General features: G+C 44.3%; 1 protein-coding gene across 10 annotated transcripts in view; it reads right to left on the bottom strand.

The window, feature by feature from the left end:
- Nucleotides 1-20137, bottom strand: part of dnaaf1 (dynein axonemal assembly factor 1) — a 131954-nt gene that overhangs the window by 70396 nt on the left and 41421 nt on the right. For all 10 annotated transcript variants that reach the window (XM_043707396.1, XM_043707397.1, XM_043707394.1 and 7 more), the window contains one exon: nucleotides 7081-7252. In XM_043707396.1, coding sequence (XP_043563331.1) covers nucleotides 7081-7252 — 172 coding nt within the window. The remainder of the gene's footprint in view (nucleotides 1-7080; nucleotides 7253-20137) is intronic.

Genomic DNA, 20137 nt, shown 5'->3' with positions numbered 1-20137 from the left:
TCCTTCTTTGAACAGAAGTACCATGCATACAACTTGCTAGGGACTATTCGAGAATCCAGGGTTTTTTGGAAGAGTGGAGAAATTTCTCCTTGTCTCTGTCCTCAGTGATCATCTCTTATCCTGTCACTGTGCCAATGTTTCAGACTGTACAACCAGTAGAGACAATGACTCAGCATCTAATTTGTTAAACCCTGTCAGAATATTGTATGTTTCAATGAGATTGTGTCTAATTCTTCTAAACTTTAGAGTAGCAGCCCAATTTACATAACTTATCAACATAAAACGACTATCTCATCCCAAAGACCAATCTAGTGACCCTTCGCTGTACTGCTTCCAATGGAAGTACATCCTTCTTCAATCATGGAGATCACAACAGCACATAGTATTCCAAATGTGGTCTCATCAAAGCCCCATACAATTTTAACAAAACAGCTTTATTTCAGGTACTCCAATCCTCTTGCAATAAAGGACACCACGTCATTCATCTTCCCTAGTTGCTTGCTGGACCTAGATAATAACATTCAATACTCCCTGTACAAGCACATCCTTTGAGCATTAACAATTGCAAGTGTGACGATACTCTGCTATTTTATTTTTATGACCAATATTAACTACCTCACAGTTCCCACCTGCTCACTCACTGAACCTGTCCATATCTCCTTGCAACCTCCATGTATGCTTCTACAGCTTACCTCTCCATCCAGCTGCATATCATTAGCAAACTTAGATACATTACTGACTGACTCTTCATCCAAGTCACTAATATGGATTCCATATCGCTGAGGCCAACACTCTACTATTCATTGCCCACCAATTTGAAAATGACCCATTTACACCCTCTCACTGCTTCCTATCCATTAAGTGAATAGATGAGGTCGATAGATTGATGGGCAGATACTGTTCTCTGCAATCATATCTAGGCATATCAAAGTTTGTGACACTTGCTCTATGCTAGTATTAGTAACATACCCTTGTGACTGGAGAAAGCAGGGAAAGAAACTGCTCCCTGTGGTCCACATTGGAAACACTGACATAGGTAGAACTATGAATAATGCTTTACTGAGAGAGTTTAAGGAATTAGGTTCCAATTAAACACAGAACCACAAAGATAATAATTTCTGGATTGTTCCATGAGCCACATTCTGATTAGCATAGGGATAAGTCAGATCAGAGAATTTAAAATGGCTCAGATGGCTTTGATTCATGAGGCATTGGCACCAGTGATAAAAGAGCTGTTCCATGGGGATATTTTCTATTTAAAACTGGAATAGGATCAGTGTTTTGGTGAATTGTACAAATAGAGCGAAGTTTTTAACTATTATGAAGGAAGGAATCAGGTGAAAGGGAGATTCAGAAATCTAAAGTGACAGTCACAGCCATAATGGTTTGGTGTGCACGTTGAAATTTCATTGAGTTTTAAACAGAGCAGGAATGGTAAAACGCTGCAGTAGGACACCTTTGAATTCATTTATGGGACTTGGACTTCATTAGCTTAGCTATCTTTATTGCCCATCCCCAGCTGCTCCTGAGGTGGTGGTGGTGAACTGCCTTCTTGAACTGTTGTTGTCTATTTGGTGTGGGAACTTACAATACCTTCTCCTATTAAGGAGAAAGGTCCAGAATTTCAGTGTCATCAAAGGCACAGCAATATATTTCCAAGACTGAGTGGTAAGTGGCTTGGTGAGGAACTTGCAGGTGGTGGTGATCCTTTATGCTTCACTTGGTTGAGAAGGTATAGTTTTATGAATTTAACCATGCTTTTTGTAGTGTCTCCAATGCAGGTACATCCTTATTTGATAGGAAAAATCAAAACCGTGACTGAGTGGACAACAATGTGTGAGACTACTCATTTTGTTCAGAATAACAGCAAAGCAGGATATGTTTTTAAAAGATGGGAAACTTTTAAATGTCAATGTTCAATAAGTTTTGAATATAACAGAACATTAATTATTATCTTGCAAATACAACAAGTCAGAGAAGAGACAAATAAAAACAAAATGCTAGATCAACTCAACAGGGGTCTGGCAGCATCAGTAGAAAGAAAAACAGTTAACGTTTCAAGTCCAGTGCCTCTTCATTCAATTCTGACAAGGGTCACCGGGCTTAAAGTGATAACACTGCATTTCTCTCTACAGATGCTGCCAGACTTGCTGAGTTTCTCCAGTATCTTCTGTTTTTGTTTCAGATTCCCAGCATCCACAGTTCTTTGTTTTATTACAGGAAGACAAATAGCCTGTTGGACTTTATTGCAAGTTGATTGAAGTGCAAGAAAAGGAAATTTTGCTACAATTGTACATAACTTTAATGACATGACATTTGGAGCACTGTGCACAGATTTGACTTCCCTATCTAAGAAAGGTTATATTTATAATGGAGGTAATAGAGAGTAATGGAAAAAATTCACTAGATAAATTCCTACGAAAAGAAGGCGAATAACTTTCACTCATGAGGTTATCTTGTTGAAACATAGACGATTGTGATGCAGTTGACAGATTAGACACATTTTGTTCCCCTTAACTGGAGCATCTAAAACACAAGGATGCAGCGTCAAGATAAAGGATGATCATTTAGGATTGAGATGAAGAGAAATTGCTTCAACTAGAGGGTTCTGAAACTATAGAACTATCTACTCCAAAGGGTTTGGATGACCACAAGTCTGACTACATTTAAGGCTGAAACAGATATATTTTTGAATTTGCAAAGAATGAGCAATATGGGGAGGAGGGGGACAAACGGACTCATGTAGTAAGAACAGACATGATCATATTGAATAGGGGAGCAGTTCAAGGGATGAAATGTGCTATTCTTGCTCTTATTTCTTTTTTCTTAAATTGTTCAAGGTGAGTGTCCACAAAGAGCAACTGGATAAGTGTCAGATATTTTGTTTTAGTAATCTTGGCTCATGTAGAAGTACAGAACATCAGTAGAGCAATCTGTTCTTCAAATAATACCATGGGATCCTTCATAATGATGTCAGACTATGCAATGCAGTCATGTTTTGAATGTCATCAACCATACAAAATCCAGCTTCAGGTGAATATGGAAAAGATCTGTTATAAGACCATAACATGCAGGAGGAGAAATTGGCCATTCATTCTTTCCTGCTATTCAGTAAGATCATGGCTGATTTGATAACCCTCAACTCAATGTCCTTGTCTTTGCCCTATAACACGTGGTCCTATTATTGATTAAAAATCTGTCTTAAACATATTTAATATCAAAACCTCAGTGGCCCTCTGCAGTAAAGTATTCCACAGATTCACTATCTTTGGGGAAAAGAAATCTTTCCTCATTTCTGTTCTAAAGGTCCCCTTACTCAGATTATGTCCTCTGGTCCTGGATTCTCCAGCTGGGAAGACAGTCTCTCTACATCTATTTCCTCAAGTCCCCTAAAAATTCTAAACTCCAATGGGTGCGAGACCAAACTACTCAAAGATAGCCCCTCCAGATCTAAGATTAAACCCTGGACTACCCCTAATGCCAGTACACCATTTCTTAGGTAGGGGGCCAAAGTTGTTCACAGTGGTCAAGCTGCGTTCTAACTAGTACACGTGAACTTGTATGGTTTTAGCAAGATCTGAAAATGTGTTGCTGGAGAAGCGCAGCAGGTCAGGCAGCATCCAGGGAACAGGAGAATCGACGTTTCGGGCATAAGCCCTTCTTCAGCATCTGCAGACCTCACTTTCTCCTTTAGCAAGATCTCCCAATTTTTACGCTACATTCCATTTGAAACAAAGGCCAACATTCATCTGTCTTCCCGAGTACTTGCTGAACTGGTGTGCGAGCATTTTTGTAATTTACACGCAGTGACTCTTAAATCCCTCCATGGTGTAGTTTCCTGCAGCCTTTTCCAATTAAATACTATTCAGCTCCTCTATTTTTCCTACCAAAGTGCATATCCTCTCAATTTCCCATATTATATTTTAATCCGCCCTGTTATGAAAGAAAATGATGAATACAACTTTTAGCAGGTTCCCTGAGCACGTGGTTATGGTAGATGTTCTTCTCTCAAAGTTCACTCACTACACATTTCATTAAAAAGGAAGATCCAGTTTGGAGCAGCTTAGAGTGAAGGAGCTTCAGTTTAACTATATCCTCTGTAAAGAAACCAGCAGTTGAAGGGCGTTGGGAATGCAGGCTTTTGAGTAATATAGTATGCAACGTATCTAAAGGAGCTGCACCTGCTAGGGAGGGAATGAATTTGCAGCAGCATTAGCTTCCAAAATTCATGATGCATTAGTGAAGTGTTGCTGGGCTGCATTCAGGGTTAGACTGGATAGACCCAGGCATTGAAGATAGGTGTTCTTAGGTTTGTTCAATATGTCTGGGGAAGGCAGGAGCTTTTAATGAAACCTCTCCCACCTAAACAACTGCCACACTATTCAAAAAGGAACTAAACCAATGTATTGTTTCCAATCCACATTCTCTTCCACTCGGACAGTTTTTGAAAAACTTGTAACCATTTATACCATTTCTCTGGTCGTACCTCAAGGTCAGGGAAAGTCCTACTCAATGTACTGCTTACAGACAATACCACTCTAGTAAGTGACATTGCCTATCTCAAGAGGTTTATCTCACATTTAATGGTACTAAACAGAATGATTCCTCTTTTCAATCATTCATCTTTATAGTATGCAAGTGCTGATATGGCAGAAGTCACATGTCATTAAAAAATCGAAAATTCCCTTACTTCCCTCAGAAGGAAATGATTATCTATAGTTCCCTAGAATCAGGGAAACACAACTGAGAAAGAAGCGGGCCATCGTAGACGATCTCAAGTACATGTGGACATGAGTAGGTTCAAACAAGAGATTATGGAAGATGACCGTGGGTGTTCTGGTTTCCTCCCACAGTCCAAAGATGTGCAGGTTAGGTGAATTGGCCATGCTAAATTGCCTGTAGTGTTAGATGAAGGGGTAAATGTAGGGGAATGGGTCTGGGTGGGTTGTGCTTTGGCAGCTCGGTGTGGACTTGTTGGGCCGAAGGGCCTGTTTCCACACTAAGTAACCTAATCTAATCTAATGACAAAACTGAATGTCAAATGGTGCCAAGTTGGTAGAAGCTGGCAAAAGGCTCATTATTAACAATGCCAACTTTCAGTAATATCTACAATTTGTAATGCCACATGCTGAACTACTGTTTCATCAAAGGGCAACAACAACTTTGATTTATTTATCACCTTAACGTAATAAAGCAACCATGGTTACTTCACAAAGTACTACAAAACAAATAAAATACAAAGCTACATGTGGTGTTATTAGGGGAAATGACCAAAAGCTTAGTCAAAGAGGTAGGTTTTAAGAGCAGTCTTGAAGGAGGAAAGCAATTGAGAGACATCAAGAGATGTAAGCAGGGAATTCCAGAGCTAGGGGTCGATGCAACTGAAGGTGTAACTTCAGAGACCAGAAATACTACAGCCCAGATTCAGAGTAGATATCTCAGAGTTGTGGGGTTGAATGTGTTTATGGATGTGGCAAGGTAGCATTAGGATAGATCTGAAAATAAGGATGAGAATTTAAAATCAAGAATCTGCTTGACTGAGAGCTAAAGTAGTTCAATGAGGACAGAGGTGATAAGGAACTAGTCTGGCTAACTTATTGATTTAAGGTTCATGCAGAAGTTTGGATTGCGTCAAGGTTATGGAAGGTAGTATTGGTAAGACCAGCCAAGAATGCATTGGAATAATTGAGTTTAGACATCAAAAGCATGGATGATAATTTCCATAGCAGATGCACGGAGACAAAAGTTATTGGAGGTGGAAATGTGGTTTTAGTAAAGGTACAATCATGAAGTCAGAAACTTCTCTTAGGCTCAAATGTGGCACCAAGGTTGTGAACAGACTGACATAATCAAAGATTTTAGATTAGATTACAGATTAGATTTTAGATTAGATTACATTACAGTGTGGAAACAGGCCCTTCGGCCCAACAAGTCCACACCGACCCGCTGAAGCGAAACCCACCCATACCCCTACATTTACCCCTTACCTAACACTACGGGCAATTTAGCATGGCCAATTCACCTGGCCCTGCACATCTTTGGACTGTGGGAGGAAACCGGAGCACCCGGAGGGACCCACGCAGACACGGGGAGAACGTGCAAACTCCACACAGTCAGTCGCCTGAGGCGGGAATTGGACCCAGGTCTCTGGCGCTGTGAGGCAGCAGTGCTAACCACTGTGCCGCCGTGCCACATTGTGCCATCGATTGTTCCCAGGATCAAAGCATGATAGAATCGGTGGCTAGAAACGAAGTTAAATCATGTCCAAAATAACAGCTTCAACCCTTCCTATATCTAACTGGAGGATAATCATTGTGGAGGTGGCTAATTAAATTCTTATAATGCACATCATTAGGGAAGTAACTGAAGGAAATACTGAAATAAAAACAAAGTGTTGGAGAAACCCATCATTCTGGCAAAATCTGTGGAGAGAGAGAGTGTGTTTGGAAATGTTAACACAGTTTCCAATCCACGGATGCTGCCAGACCTGTGGAGTTTATCCATCATCTTCTGTTCTTTTTTCAGATCTCCAGCTTTTCTTTGAAGCAAACACTGGCCATACTGCTTATTACATATGTATATCCAGGTTCTCAATCAATACCTCCTCTTCACCATTTCTACAATTCTCATAACAGACAGTGGTGACCATGCAGAAGGAATTCGAGAAGTGAAAATGAGACACTTTTCTCCACAGAAGGTCAAGAAACAACTAATCAGTGGCTGAACAACCTAGAAAATCAAAATTTTAAGCCCACACTCCTCTCAGAGCTGCACACATTCATTACTCCTTTAAATCATACCATCTGAAGAACTTCTAAGACAGAGTGGGATAGACACTTGAAACACTAAAGCTGTCAGGAAAGCATGAATTGGTCAGTTCTTTCACAAAATCAACAGAACAGATTGGGCTCAGCAGCCACTATCTTTATAGAAATACTCGATGATATTGTAAAAGAAACTGACAACTAAAAGTGTGTGGAAACAGAAGTTTCAACACGTGTTTGCAAGTTTAAAAAAACCAATCTGTTACTCAATCAATCATAACACAATTGGTCATATTTTCCAGAACAAGTTTCTCACCTCGGTCCTGAGTCCTTCTTGACTTTTTCCTGAGGTTTCCTGGAGTTGAGTTCATGCAGCTCTGGACTTTTAGTTCCTTCCTGATCATGCAGTTTGTCATCTTTCTGCAGTTTATTTTGTTCTTCACTTCTGACTGGGACTGTTCCTTCACTGAAGTAGCTTTGCTCAGTCACTGAAAATACATTAGCACAAAACTTACAAGGTGAACGCTCTTTCCCCACTCAGTGTGCTGGCGCCTCACTGAAATGGGATGGACACAGTGTGCGAGCAATTCCAAATAATTATAGAGGGGTCAAAGATATGGCAAAGACGTGCGAGGGGTTTCATACTATTAATGCACTGTGTCCAGAGGTTAGTCAGGTGGAAGGTGACAACTGGGGGTTCCTATCCTTGTTGCAGTGAGAGGGATGGAGTTCAAGGGCGGATGTGTGGAAAGTGGAGGAGATGTGCGGAAGGCATAGTTGATCACGTGGGTGGAGAAATTGTGGTTCTTAAAATAGGAGGCCATCTGGGATGTCCTGGTTTGGATTTGCTCCTCATGGGAGCAGATACAGCAGAGGCAGAGCAATTGGGAGTAAGGGATAGTTGTTTTACTGGAGGAGGTGAGAGCGTGGCAGGAAGTATAATCCAGGTAGCTACAGAAGTTAGTGGGTTTGAACTAAATGTCCGTGTTGAATTGGTTGCTAGAAATGGAAAGGTCCAGGAAGGGGAGGGAGGTGTTTGATATAATCCAGGTGAACTTGAGGTCAGGGTGGAAGGTGTTTAGGAAGTTGATGAACTGCTCACCCTCCTCTTGGGAGCACAAGATGGTGTTGATACTGTCATTAATGTAGCAGAGGAAAAGGTGGAGGATGGTGCCAGTGTAACTGCAGAAGATGTTCCATGTATCTGAAAAAGAGGCAGGCATACCTGAGACCCATTTGGATGCCCAAGGCTAATCCTTTGGTCTGAAGGAAGTGGGAGGATTTGGAGGACAAGTTGTTGAGGGTGAGCACCAGTTCCGCCAAATGAATGAGTGTGTCGGTGCTGTGCTACTTGTTGGATTGGCAGGAGGAGAAGAATCAGAGGGTTTGAAGGTGGATGTCCATGGTGAAGATGAGGCGCTGGGGGCTGGGAAAACAAAAGTCATGGAAGAGGTGAAGGGTGTGAGTGGTGTCCCGAATATATGTGGGGAGTTTCTGGACCAAGGGGAACATGACAGTGTCAAGATATGAGGAGATAAGTCTGGTGGGGTAGGAGCAGGCGCAGACGATGAGTTGACTGGGGAGTCAGGTTTGTGAATTTTAAGTGCACTTGCAAGAGTGTGTGTCCACATGAACTCTCACCCACACTGACTCTGTCTCTCCTGCATGCACACGCATAAAGGTTTATGGGGTGAATTTGTATTTGCAGAATTGCATTTTATTTTGCTCAAAAACTGCATAAATTCATATAAGATTCTGTAAGTCCCACTTTAGAAATAGAACCAGTTTGAGACAACATTGAGACACTTTAACCTCACACCTTCAATGCATTGTCTGCGCTGAGATGCCACCTATTGTTAGAAAAGCTAAAGCTTTCTTGAGAATGTAACTTAAAAGGAGTTCTGGAAGTTACATATTAAAGAACTGAAACTAGCATATCACATTCTAAAAGATAAAAGACTTAATCCAAATTTTTTTAATACACAATTACAGCTCCATGACACTGTAACCTTTCTGCTTTCAATTCTGTGTCTAATAATCTTATACAGTATAACCACCTGATGAAGGAGCAGCACTTTGAAAGTAAGTGCCTCCAAATATGCCTGTTGGACTATAACCTAATGTTGTGTGATTTTTAACTTTGTCCATCCCAGTCCAATATCAGTACTTCCAAATCATTGAAAGGTCAAAGATAATGAGGAAGCTTAAAAGGTTGTTACTTGGAGAATGTTTCATCTTCTGGCGGAGACCACAGTTTAAAAATAAGAGGTCTCGCTTTCTAAATAGAGAAAAAGAGAAATTTTTATCAAAAGGAAAGCTGATCTTTGGAATTTTCCTCAACTGACTTAGTGAGGGTTGAATCAATCAATTTATTCAAGCGGAGTTAGAAAGATGTGTGTTCGACAAGGTAGCTAAGGATTATTGAGGCAAACAAGTGGAGTCAGACCACAATTAAGTTAGCCATAACCTTATGTTAGATGACTCACTCCTGTTCTTGAGTCCCATGTTGCTCTCTCCTCTGTACCTTCTTAGGAATCTTCACATCCTGCCTAAAAAAAGTGTTGTGACCAAATTATTTATTAAAGGCAAGGCTGATTTCACTCAATATGTCCTGCCATCTTCAAATATCAATGCAAATGAACTCCAGATACCTGTCCTTGCATACTCTTCAGAGCTGCGCTAATAAAAATATATGGCCTCTCCCCATCTCTCTGCTAAAATGCACATCCTCACACTTTAGAACATAGAACAGTACAGCACAGAAGAGGCCCTTCAGCCCACGATGTTGTGCCAACCATCGATCCTCATGTATGCACCCTCAAATGTCTGTGACCATATGCATGTCCAGCAGTCTCTTAAATGTCCCCAATGACCTTGCTTCCACAACTGCTGCTGGCAACGCATTCCATGCTCTCACAACTCTCTGTGTAAAGAACCCGCCTCTGACATCCCCTCTATACTTTCCTGAAGAAGGGCTTATGCCCGAAACGTCGATTCTCTTGTTCCCTGGATGCTGCCTGATCTCTGCGCTTTTCCAGCAACACATTTTCAGCTCTGATCTCCAGCATCTGCAGACCTCACTTTCTCCTCTATACTTTCCTCCAACCAGCTTAAAACTGTGATCCCTCATGTTAGCCATTTCTGCCCTGGGAAATAGAGTTGATAGCCAGAGACTATCTATGCCTGTCATTATCTTGTATACCTCAGTTAGGTCCCCTCTCCTCCTCCTTTACTCCAATGAAAAAAGTCCGATCTCAGTCACACTCTCTTCATAAGATAAGCCCTCCAGTCCAGGCAGCATCCTGGTAAACCTCGTCTGAACCCTCTCCAAAGCATCCACATCTTTTCTATAATAGGGCGACCAGAACTGGACGCAGTATTCCAAGTGCGGTCTAATCAAAGTTTTATAGAGCTGCAACAAGATCTCACGACTCTTAAACTCAATCCCCCTGTTAATGAAAGCCAAAACACCATATGCTTTCTTAACAAACCTGTCCACTTGGGTGGCCATTTTAAGGGATCTATGTACCTTCACACCAAGATCCCTCAGTTCCTCCACACTACCAAGAATCCTATCCTTAATCCTGTACTCAGATTCCAAATTCGACCTTCCAAAATGCATCACCTCGCATTTATCCAGGTTGAACTCCATCTGCCACCTCTCAGCTCATTCTCTGCATCCTGTCAATGTCCCGCTGCAGCCTACATCAGCCCTCTATACTGTCAATGACACCTTCAATCTTTGTGTCGTCTGCAAACTTGCTGACCCATCCTTCAATCCCCTCATCCAAGTCATTAATAAAAATTACAAACAGTAGAGGCCCATGGACAGAGCCCTGTACAACACACCATTCACCACTGACTTCCAGGCAGAATATTTTCCTTCTACTACCACTCGCTGTCTTCTGTTGGCCAGCTAATTCTGTATCCAGACACAAGTTCCTCTGACGTTCTGAATGAGCCTACCATGGGGAACCTTATCAAATGCCTTGCTGAAATCCATATACACCACATCCACAGCTCGACCCTCATCAACGTTTCTAGTCACATCCTCAAAGAACTCGATAAGGTTTGGTATCAATAACTCGATAATACTTTGCAATATTAAATCCTATCTGCCATCCATTTACTCATTCTACTATACAGTGCCCTATTGCAGCTGATTGCTATCATCATTTCTGATAGCCACACCTCTATGTTTGACATTAAGAACATAAAATAATACAGCACAATAAGGCTCTTCGGTCCTCCATGTTGTGCTGACCTCTTATCCTATTCTAACATCTAACTAACCTCATTTTACAATCATCCATGTGCCTATCCAAGATTCGCTTAAATGTCCTTAATGTACCTGACTCCATTATCACTGCTGTCCACGCACCAATCACTCTGTGTAAAGAACCTACCTCTGACATCTCCCCTAAGTCTTCAAGCACCTTAGAATTATACCCCCTTGTGATAGCAATTTCCGCCCTGAGAAGAGGTCTCTGGCTATCCACTCTATTTATACCTTTCATCATCTTGTCCACCTCTATCAAATCACCTCTCATCCTTCTTCGCTCCAATGAGAAATGCCCTAGCTCCCTCAACCTTTCTTCATAAGATGTTCCCTCCAGCTCAGGCAGCATACTGTAAATCTCCTCTGCACCCTCTCTAAAGCTAGAGAGGGTGCAGAGGAGATTTATTCTATAATGAACTGAACACGATATTCCAATTATGGTCTAACCAGGGCTTAATAGTGCTGTAGCATAACCTCGTGGCTCTTAAACTCATCTCATGAAAGCCAACTCATCATACACCTTCTTAACAACCCTGTCAACCTGCGTAGCAACTCTGAGGCATCTGTGGATATGTACCTCAAGAGCCCTCTTCCTCCACACTGCCAAGAATCCTGCCTTTAACCCTGCATTCTGCATTCAAACTTGACTTTCCAAAGTGAATGACTTCACACTTTTCCAGGATGAACTCCATCTGCCACTTCTCAGCCCAGCTCTGCATCCTATCAATGTCTTTAGATTAGATTAGATTACTTAACAGTGTGGAAACAGGCCCTTCGGCCCAACATGTCCACACCGACCCACCGAAGCGCACCCACCCAAACCCATTCCCCTACATTCACCCCTGCATTGAACACTATGGGCAATTTAGCGTGGCCAATTCACCTAACCTGCACATTTTTTTGGACTGTGGGAGGAAACCGGAGCACCCGGAGGAAACCCACGCAGACACGGGGAGAATGTGCAAACTCCACACAGACAGTCGCCTGAGGCGGGAACTGAACCCGGGTCTCTGGCGCTGTGAGGCAGCAGTGCTAACCAATATGCCACCATGCCGTCTTGTTGCAACCTAGAACAGTGTCTTCCACACTATCCACAACTCCAAAAACCTTCGTGTCATTGACAAACTTACTAACCCACCCTTCCACTTCCTCATTCAAGTCATTTATAAAAATTACAAAGAGCAGAGTTCCCAAAACAGGTCCCTATGGAACACCACTGGTCACCGAGCTCCAGGCTGGGTACTTTCCATTTACTACCACCCTCTGTCTTCTCTGGGCCACCCAATTCTGTATCCAGACAGCCAAATTTCCTTGTATCTCATGCCTCCTTACTTTCTGAATGAGGCTATCATGGTAACCTTACCAAACGTCTTGCTAAAACGCATACACACCACATCCACTGCTCCAACTTCATCAATGTGTTTTGTCACATTGTTAAAGAATTCAATAAGGCTTGTGAGGCATGACCTGCCCCTCACAAAGCCATGCTGACTATTTCTAATCAAACGGTGGTTTTCCAAATAATCATAAATCCTGTCTCTCAGAATCCTCTCCAATAATTTGCCCACCACCATTGTAAGACTGACTGGTCAGTAATTCCCCAGGTTATTCCCATTCCCTTTCTTGAACAAATGAATAATATTTGCCACCTTCCAATCATCTGGCACTACTCCGTGGATAGTGAGGATGCAAAGGCACAGCAATCTCTTCCTTCACTTCCCCTAGTAAACTTGGGCATGTCCCGTCCGGCCCAGGGGACTTACCTATCCTCATGTTTTTCAAGATTTCCAGCACATGCCCCTTCTTAACATCAACCTGTTCAAGCATATCAGCCTATTTCACACTGTCCTCATAAATGACAATGTCCCTCTCACGGGTGAATACTGAAGCAAAGTACTCATTAAGGACCTCCTCTACCTTCTCCAACTCCAGGCACAAGTTTCCTCCACTATCCCTGATTGGCTCTACCCTCACTCTGGCCATTCTCTTGCCTTAGGTAACTGTAGAATACTTTGGGATTTTGCTTAATTCTACCCAAGGCTTTTCCATGCCCCTCTCTAGCCCTCCAAAATCCATTTTTCAGTGCCTTCCTGGCTACTTGTAACCCTCGAGAACCCTGCCTGATCCTTGCTTCCTCGACCTTATGTAAGTTTCCTTCTTCCTCTTGACTAGATGATCCACATCTCTTGTCACCCAAGATTCCTTCACCCTACCATGCCTTCTTTGCCTCAGTGGGACAAATCTATCCAGCACTCACAGCAAGTGCTCCCTAAACAACCTCCACATTTCTGTTGTGCATTTCCCTGAGAATATCTGTTCCCAATTTATGCTCCACAGTTTCTGCCTAACAGAATTGTAATTCCCCCTCCCCCAATTAAATACTTTCCATACCTTCTGCTCCTATCCCTTTCCATGCCTACAGTCAAAGTCAGGGAGTTGTGATTACTCTCACCGAAATTCTCTCCCACCAAGAGATCTGACACCTGATCTGGTTCGTCGTCAAACACCAAATCCGATATGGCCTCCCCTCTAGTCAGCCTATTAAGTATGTAAGTCCTGCTCTGATTTGCTTTTCCAAAATGTAGCACCTCGCATTTATTTAAATTAAACTCCATATGCCACTCCTCAGCTCATTGGCCCATTTGATCAAGATCCTGTTCTACTGTGAGGTAAAAGCCTCTAATTTGGTGTCATATGCAAACTTACTTACTATACCTCCTACGTTCACATCCAAATCATTTATATAAACGGCGAAAAGTAGTGGACCCAGCACCAATCTTTTGGCACACCACTGGTCATAGGCCTCCAGTCTGAAAAACAACCCTCCACCACCACCTCTGTCCTTTCAGACAGAGTGTCTCTGATCAGATAACTTGATGTGTTAAAAAGAAATTCTGCTCCTCTCCCTCCCCCCTCCTCTAGTTCCTTTCCTGATTCTCTCCAATCTGTCCCCCTCTGGTGACTGACCCTATTGCCTCTGGCGACAGTGTCTCCCTCAGTAGCTCAATTGAAACCTCTGGTAATTTTGAATACCTCGATTCAATCTCACTATTATCCTTTTCTGCTCCGATTGGGATGATCCCAGCCTCTCCCCACATGAACTGTCTTGGGAAACCTCTCAAGCAACAAACACTCCCACAGAGGTTGGTGGTGCTTCAGCAGGGCAGAAGATGGAAAAATGCTTTGGGGCTGAGAGTATTACCTCAGTATCTAAAAGGGAGTGATCTGGAGACAGTACTCTCAAATGCATTCATATAGCGCCTACACAACAATACACTGCTTTAAGAAGCTTCACCATGGGGGAATTGCTTCACTAATCCTCCACTTAGGATCTCAGTCAGATCACTGTATTAAACCCCAATGGGTTATGGGCCCAACCTGCACTCAGTGCACGTCAACCTGTAGCCCTTCATAAGCATCAGGTGACTCTTGTGACACAGGATAGAAAGTCAGAGAGTCATTGATTCAAAAACCATAGAAACAGACCCTGACAGTCCCGGTCTCTGATCCAGGAGGCCTGGGTTCACATCCCAACTGCTGCAGTGGTGCTTCATAGCCTGCCTGAGCTGACTGGTTTGAAGATATCTGTCCATCCTTAAATAACAAGACCAAGCATGCAAGTGAGGTGTGCAGAAACCAGTGTCCTGTACAGCTGTCGCAAAATGTTTATACTCCATCCCTTTTTCAATAAAACCTGATATTGCGTTTGCCTTCTCATTAAGTACATAAAGACAGAGTCCACAGCCTTACTGCAGGCTGTCTGTGCTTGTGGTCACCTGGTGAAGTAGAAACAATACTGCTTTGAATTTTGTTCATTTCAATTTTGGTTTCTTTTTAAACTGCCTCTTCAGGGGCTGGCACCCTTTCATCTGCTTTAATTCAGCTTATCAATTAAATCTGAATAAATACTTTTTACATGGCTGAAAAGACCATCACTTTATTAGATCTTGAAGGGTCTTTTCAAATTGGATGTGGCAAGGATGCATCCTCTTAGAATCATACAGCATGACAACAGACCCTTTGGTCTTTCCAGTATTATCTATTACTGGTTAGACCAAAGGGTCTAACCAGTAATAGATAATATTATCCCAAACTAAACCAATCCCACCTGCCTGCACTGGCTCATGTCTCTCCAGAGATGTCTTATTCATGCACTTATCAAAATGTCTTTTAAATGTTGTAACTGTACCTGTAACTACCACTTCCTCTGGAAGTTCATTCCACATGCAAATCACTCTGTGGGAAAGTGTTGCCCCCAGGTCTTTTTCAAATCTTTCTCCTCTCACCTTAAAAACTATGCCACCTATTCTTGAAATCTCTCATCATAGGGTAAAGACACCTGCCATTCACCTTTTGTATACACCTCATGATTTTACAAACCTCAATTTCCTCCGTTCCAGTGAAAAAAGTCCCAGCCCATCCAGTCTCTCCCTTCCATTCCGAGCAACATCCTGGTAAATCTTTTCTGAACCTTCTTCAGCTTTATAATATTCTTGGAGAAAGTGAGGACTGCAGGTGTTGGAGATCAGAGCTGAAAATGTGTTGCTGGAAAAGCGCAGCAGGTCAGGCAGCATCCAAGGAGCAGGAGAATCGGCGTTTCGGGAATGAGCCCTTCTTCAGGAATGAGGTCTCATTCCTGAAGAAGGGCTCATGCCCGAAACGTCGATTCTCCTGCTCCTTGGATGCTGCCTGACCTGCTGCGCTTTTCCAGTAACACGTTTATAATATTCTTCCCTAGGTAAATGAATGTTTTTCTGTTGGAGATCAGTGGCTAGTAGTGTGCCTCAGGATCAATGTTGAGACCACAATTCTTTACAACTTACAAAAATGATTTAGATTTGGGGACCAAGTGTAATATGTCAAAGTTTGCAGATGACACTAAGGTAAGTAGTACAGCAAAGTGAACAGAGACATTGAAAGGCTGCAGTGGGATATGGATAAATGAGTGGACAATGGTGTGGCGGATGGAGTACAATATTGGCAAATGTGAAGTCATCCATTTTGGTGGGAATAACAACAAAATGGACTATTATTTAAATGGTGAAAAATTGCAGCATGCTGCTGTGCAGAGGGACCTGGGTGTCCTTATACATGAATCATAAAAAGGTTGATTTGCAGGTGCAGTAGGTAATTAAGGCGGCAAATGGAATATTGTCCTTCGTTGCCAGAGGGATGGAGTTTAAAACAGGGATATTATTCTGCAGTTGTATAGCATGCTAGTGAGGCCATACCTAGAGAACAGTGAACAGTTTAAATCTCCTTGCTGGATGTACTGACACTGTACGACCTCAACATGAATTTCTAACTCCTACACTCAAAGGTCGGAGCAATGAAGGTAAGCATACTATTAGCACTTCTTATCCACCTTGTATACAAACTTCAAAGAAATATGTACCTGAACCAGCAGGTCCCTCTGTTCTACAACTCTACCCAAGGGCCTACCATTATTTGTATGAGACTTTCACTTGTTCGTTTTACCAAAATGCAATACCTCACATCTGGCCAAATTAAAATCCACCTGTCACACTTCAGCCCATTGACCCAATCGATCAAGATCTCTTTAGAATCTTCGAAAACCTTCTTCACTGTCCACGATGCCACCAACATTGGTGTCATCACAAAGTTGCTAACCATACCTTTTATTTTCTCATCTAAATCATTATTATAAATTATAAACAAAAGTGGATCCAACGCCAATCCCTGTGGAGCGCCACTAGCGACAGGCCTCCAGCCCGAAAAACAACTGTCGACCACCACTCTGTCTCCTGCTGTTCAGCCTTTTTTCCCCATTGGCAAACTCAACTTGAATCTCATGTGATCCAACTTTACTAATTAGTCTACCATGTAGAACTTTGTCAAAGGCTTTACTAAAGTCCAAGTAAACAATGTCTACTGCTGTGCTGTCATCAACTTTTTCGTTACTTCCTCAAAAAACTTCCTCGCACAAAACCATACTGACTATCCGTAATCATTCCTTGCCTCTCTAAATGTGTGTAAATCCTATCTTTCAGAATCACCTCCAACAACTTACCCAGCACCGAAGTCAGATTCACAGGTCTGTAGGTCACTGACAATTCCTCCCTAACTTTCCACAGCATCCTGGAATACACTAGATCAGATCTTGGAGATTTATCCACTTTTATGGCTCTGTGTTAAAATTACAGGTCATCTTTTTTTAAAACAGTGTGTGTGCGCGACTTTGGGACTTGTTGCCTCAGACAGTGGAGGCGTTGGGAACAGTAAATATTGTAAAGGATGGGATAGATTCTTGTTGGGCTGGGGAAATCAGAGGTTATTGGATAGATAGGACTGGGAATGTGGAATTCTAAACATAAACAGATCAGTAAACAAGAGCCTAAATGGCCGACTTCTGCTCCAGATTCAGATGGCTCAGTGGTTAGCACAGCTGCCTAGCAGCGCTAGGGACTCGGGTTCGATTCCAGCCTCGGGCGATGTCTGTGTGGAGTTTGCACATTTTCCCTGTGTCTGCGTGTTTCCTCTGGGTGCTCCGGCTTCCTCCCACTGTCCAAAGATGAGCAGGTCAGGTGAATTGGTCATGCTAAATTGCCCATAGTGATAGGTGCATGAGTCTCGGTGGGTTACTCTTCGAAGGGTCAGTGTGGGCTTGTTGGGCCGAAGGCCCTGTTTCCGCACTGTAGGTAATCTAAATCTAATGTGCGATTATCCATGTAATAGGTCCGTCAGGCTCCTCTATGCACTGTTTCCCAACATAATTGTAATTGGTTCTGTAATGCTCTAGACCTCTTTTTTTTTTCTCTCTCACTCTCTCTCTCTCATTCAGGTGTAATGACAAAAGAATGGATAATGCCAACTGTAGATCGGAGGGCCGTCAGTGGGCCGTGTGTGGTCCTGACGAAGGGCTCTTACTGGAAATGTTGATTCTCCTGCTCCTCAGATATTGCATGACCTTCTGTGCTTTTCCAGCACCACACACTCGACATGTGTGGTTATAGCCTGCATCTTTGAGTTTTCATCCCACCCTTACAAGGCCGTGAAAGGAGCTTGGTTTAAATACTGGTACTACTGGAAATACACTATCGCCTACAGCAAAGATGCGAATTATAGGATGTCCACTTTTGTTGGACATACAAATGTAATTGGGGCTTGGAGCAGAACAATTGCTCCTTGAAGATTGATAACCTCAGAGCTGAAGACAATGACAACTATTACTTTCATGTGGATGAGGACGGATTCAAAGATCACACTTTTATAAAAGCGATCCATCTACAAGTTCTAGGTAACCCCCAATCCCTGTAACAGTCCAGCGGGGTATAGGTCATACCTTCAGACTAAAGATTGTACATTCAGGTCTCACTGCAGGAGATATCAGCATGAACTTCAAACAGGTTTGATCACAAGGTGCTGCACTGTTGGGATAGTCAGTGCTGAGGCAGCGCCGCACTGTGGAAGGGTCAGTGCTGAGGCAGCGCCGCACTGTGGAAGGGTCAGTGCTGAGGCAGCGCCGCACTGTGGAAGGGTCAGTGCTGAGTCGGTGCAGCAGTTGGCCATTCAGCCCTTCGAGCCCACTGTAGAAGGGTCAGTGCTGAGGGAGCGCCGCACTGTAGAAGGGTCAGTGCTGAGGGAGCGCCGCACTGTAGAAGGGTCAGTGCTGAGGGAGCGCCGCACTGTAGAAGGGTCAGTGCTGAGGGAGCGCCGCACTGTAGAAGGGTCAGTGCTGAGGGAGCGCCGCACTGTAGAAGGGTCAGTGCTGAGGGAGCGCCGCACTGTAGAAGGGTCAGTGCTGAGGGAGCGCCGCACTGTAGAAGGGTCAGTGCTGAGGGAGCGCCGCACTGTAGAAGGGTCAGTGCTGAGGGAGCGCCGCACTGTAGAAGGGTCAGTGCTGAGGGAGCGCCGCACTGTAGAAGGGTCAGTGCTGAGGGAGCGCCGCACTGTAGAAGGGTCAGTGCTGAGGGAGCGCCGCACTGTAGAAGGGTCAGTGCTGAGGGAGCGCCGCACTGTAGAAGGGTCAGTGCTGAGGGAGCGCCGCACTGTAGAAGGGTCAGTGCTGAGGGAGCGCCGCACTGTAGAAGGGTCAGTGCTGAGGGAGCGCCGCACTGTAGAAGGGTCAGTGCTGAGGGAGCGCCGCACTGTAGAAGGGTCAGTGCTGAGGGAGCGCCGCACTGTAGAAGGGTCAGTGCTGAGGGAGCGCCGCACTGTAGAAGGGTCAGTGCTGAGGGAGCGCCGCACTGTAGAAGGGTCAGTGCTGAGGGAGCGCCGCACTGTAGAAGGGTCAGTGCTGAGGGAGCGCCGCACTGTAGAAGGGTCAGTGCTGAGGGAGCGCCGCACTGTAGAAGGGTCAGTGCTGAGGGAGCGCCGCACTGTAGAAGGGTCAGTGCTGAGGGAGCGCCGCACTGTAGAAGGGTCAGTGCTGAGGGAGCGCCGCACTGTAGAAGGGTCAGTGCTGAGGGAGCGCCGCACTGTAGAAGGGTCAGTGCTGAGGGAGCGCCGCACTGTAGAAGGGTCAGTGCTGAGGGAGCGCCGCACTGTAGAAGGGTCAGTGCTGAGGGAGCGCCGCACTGTAGAAGGGTCAGTGCTGAGGGAGCGCCGCACTGTAGAAGGGTCAGTGCTGAGGGAGCGCCGCACTGTAGAAGGGTCAGTGCTGAGGGAGCGCCGCACTGTAGAAGGGTCAGTGCTGAGGGAGCGCCGCACTGTAGAAGGGTCAGTGCTGAGGGAGCGCCGCACTGTAGAAGGGTCAGTGCTGAGGGAGCGCCGCACTGTAGAAGGGTCAGTGCTGAGGGAGCGCCGCACTGTAGAAGGGTCAGTGCTGAGGGAGCGCCGCACTGTAGAAGGGTCAGTGCTGAGGGAGCGCCGCACTGTAGAAGGGTCAGTGCTGAGGGAGCGCCGCACTGTAGAAGGGTCAGTGCTGAGGGAGCGCCGCACTGTAGAAGGGTCAGTGCTGAGGGAGCGCCGCACTGTAGAAGGGTCAGTGCTGAGGGAGCGCCGCACTGTAGAAGGGTCAGTGCTGAGGGAGCGCCGCACTGTAGAAGGGTCAGTGCTGAGGGAGCGCCGCACTGTAGAAGGGTCAGTGCTGAGGGAGCGCCGCACTGTAGAAGGGTCAGTGCTGAGGGAGCGC

The sequence above is a fragment of the Chiloscyllium plagiosum genome, chromosome 17, assembly GCF_004010195.1.
Source record: "Chiloscyllium plagiosum isolate BGI_BamShark_2017 chromosome 17, ASM401019v2, whole genome shotgun sequence".
NCBI lineage: Eukaryota > Metazoa > Chordata > Chondrichthyes > Orectolobiformes > Hemiscylliidae > Chiloscyllium > Chiloscyllium plagiosum.
The sequence above is the reverse complement of the archived record's forward strand: the minus strand, read 5'-3'. Positions and strand labels throughout refer to the sequence as shown.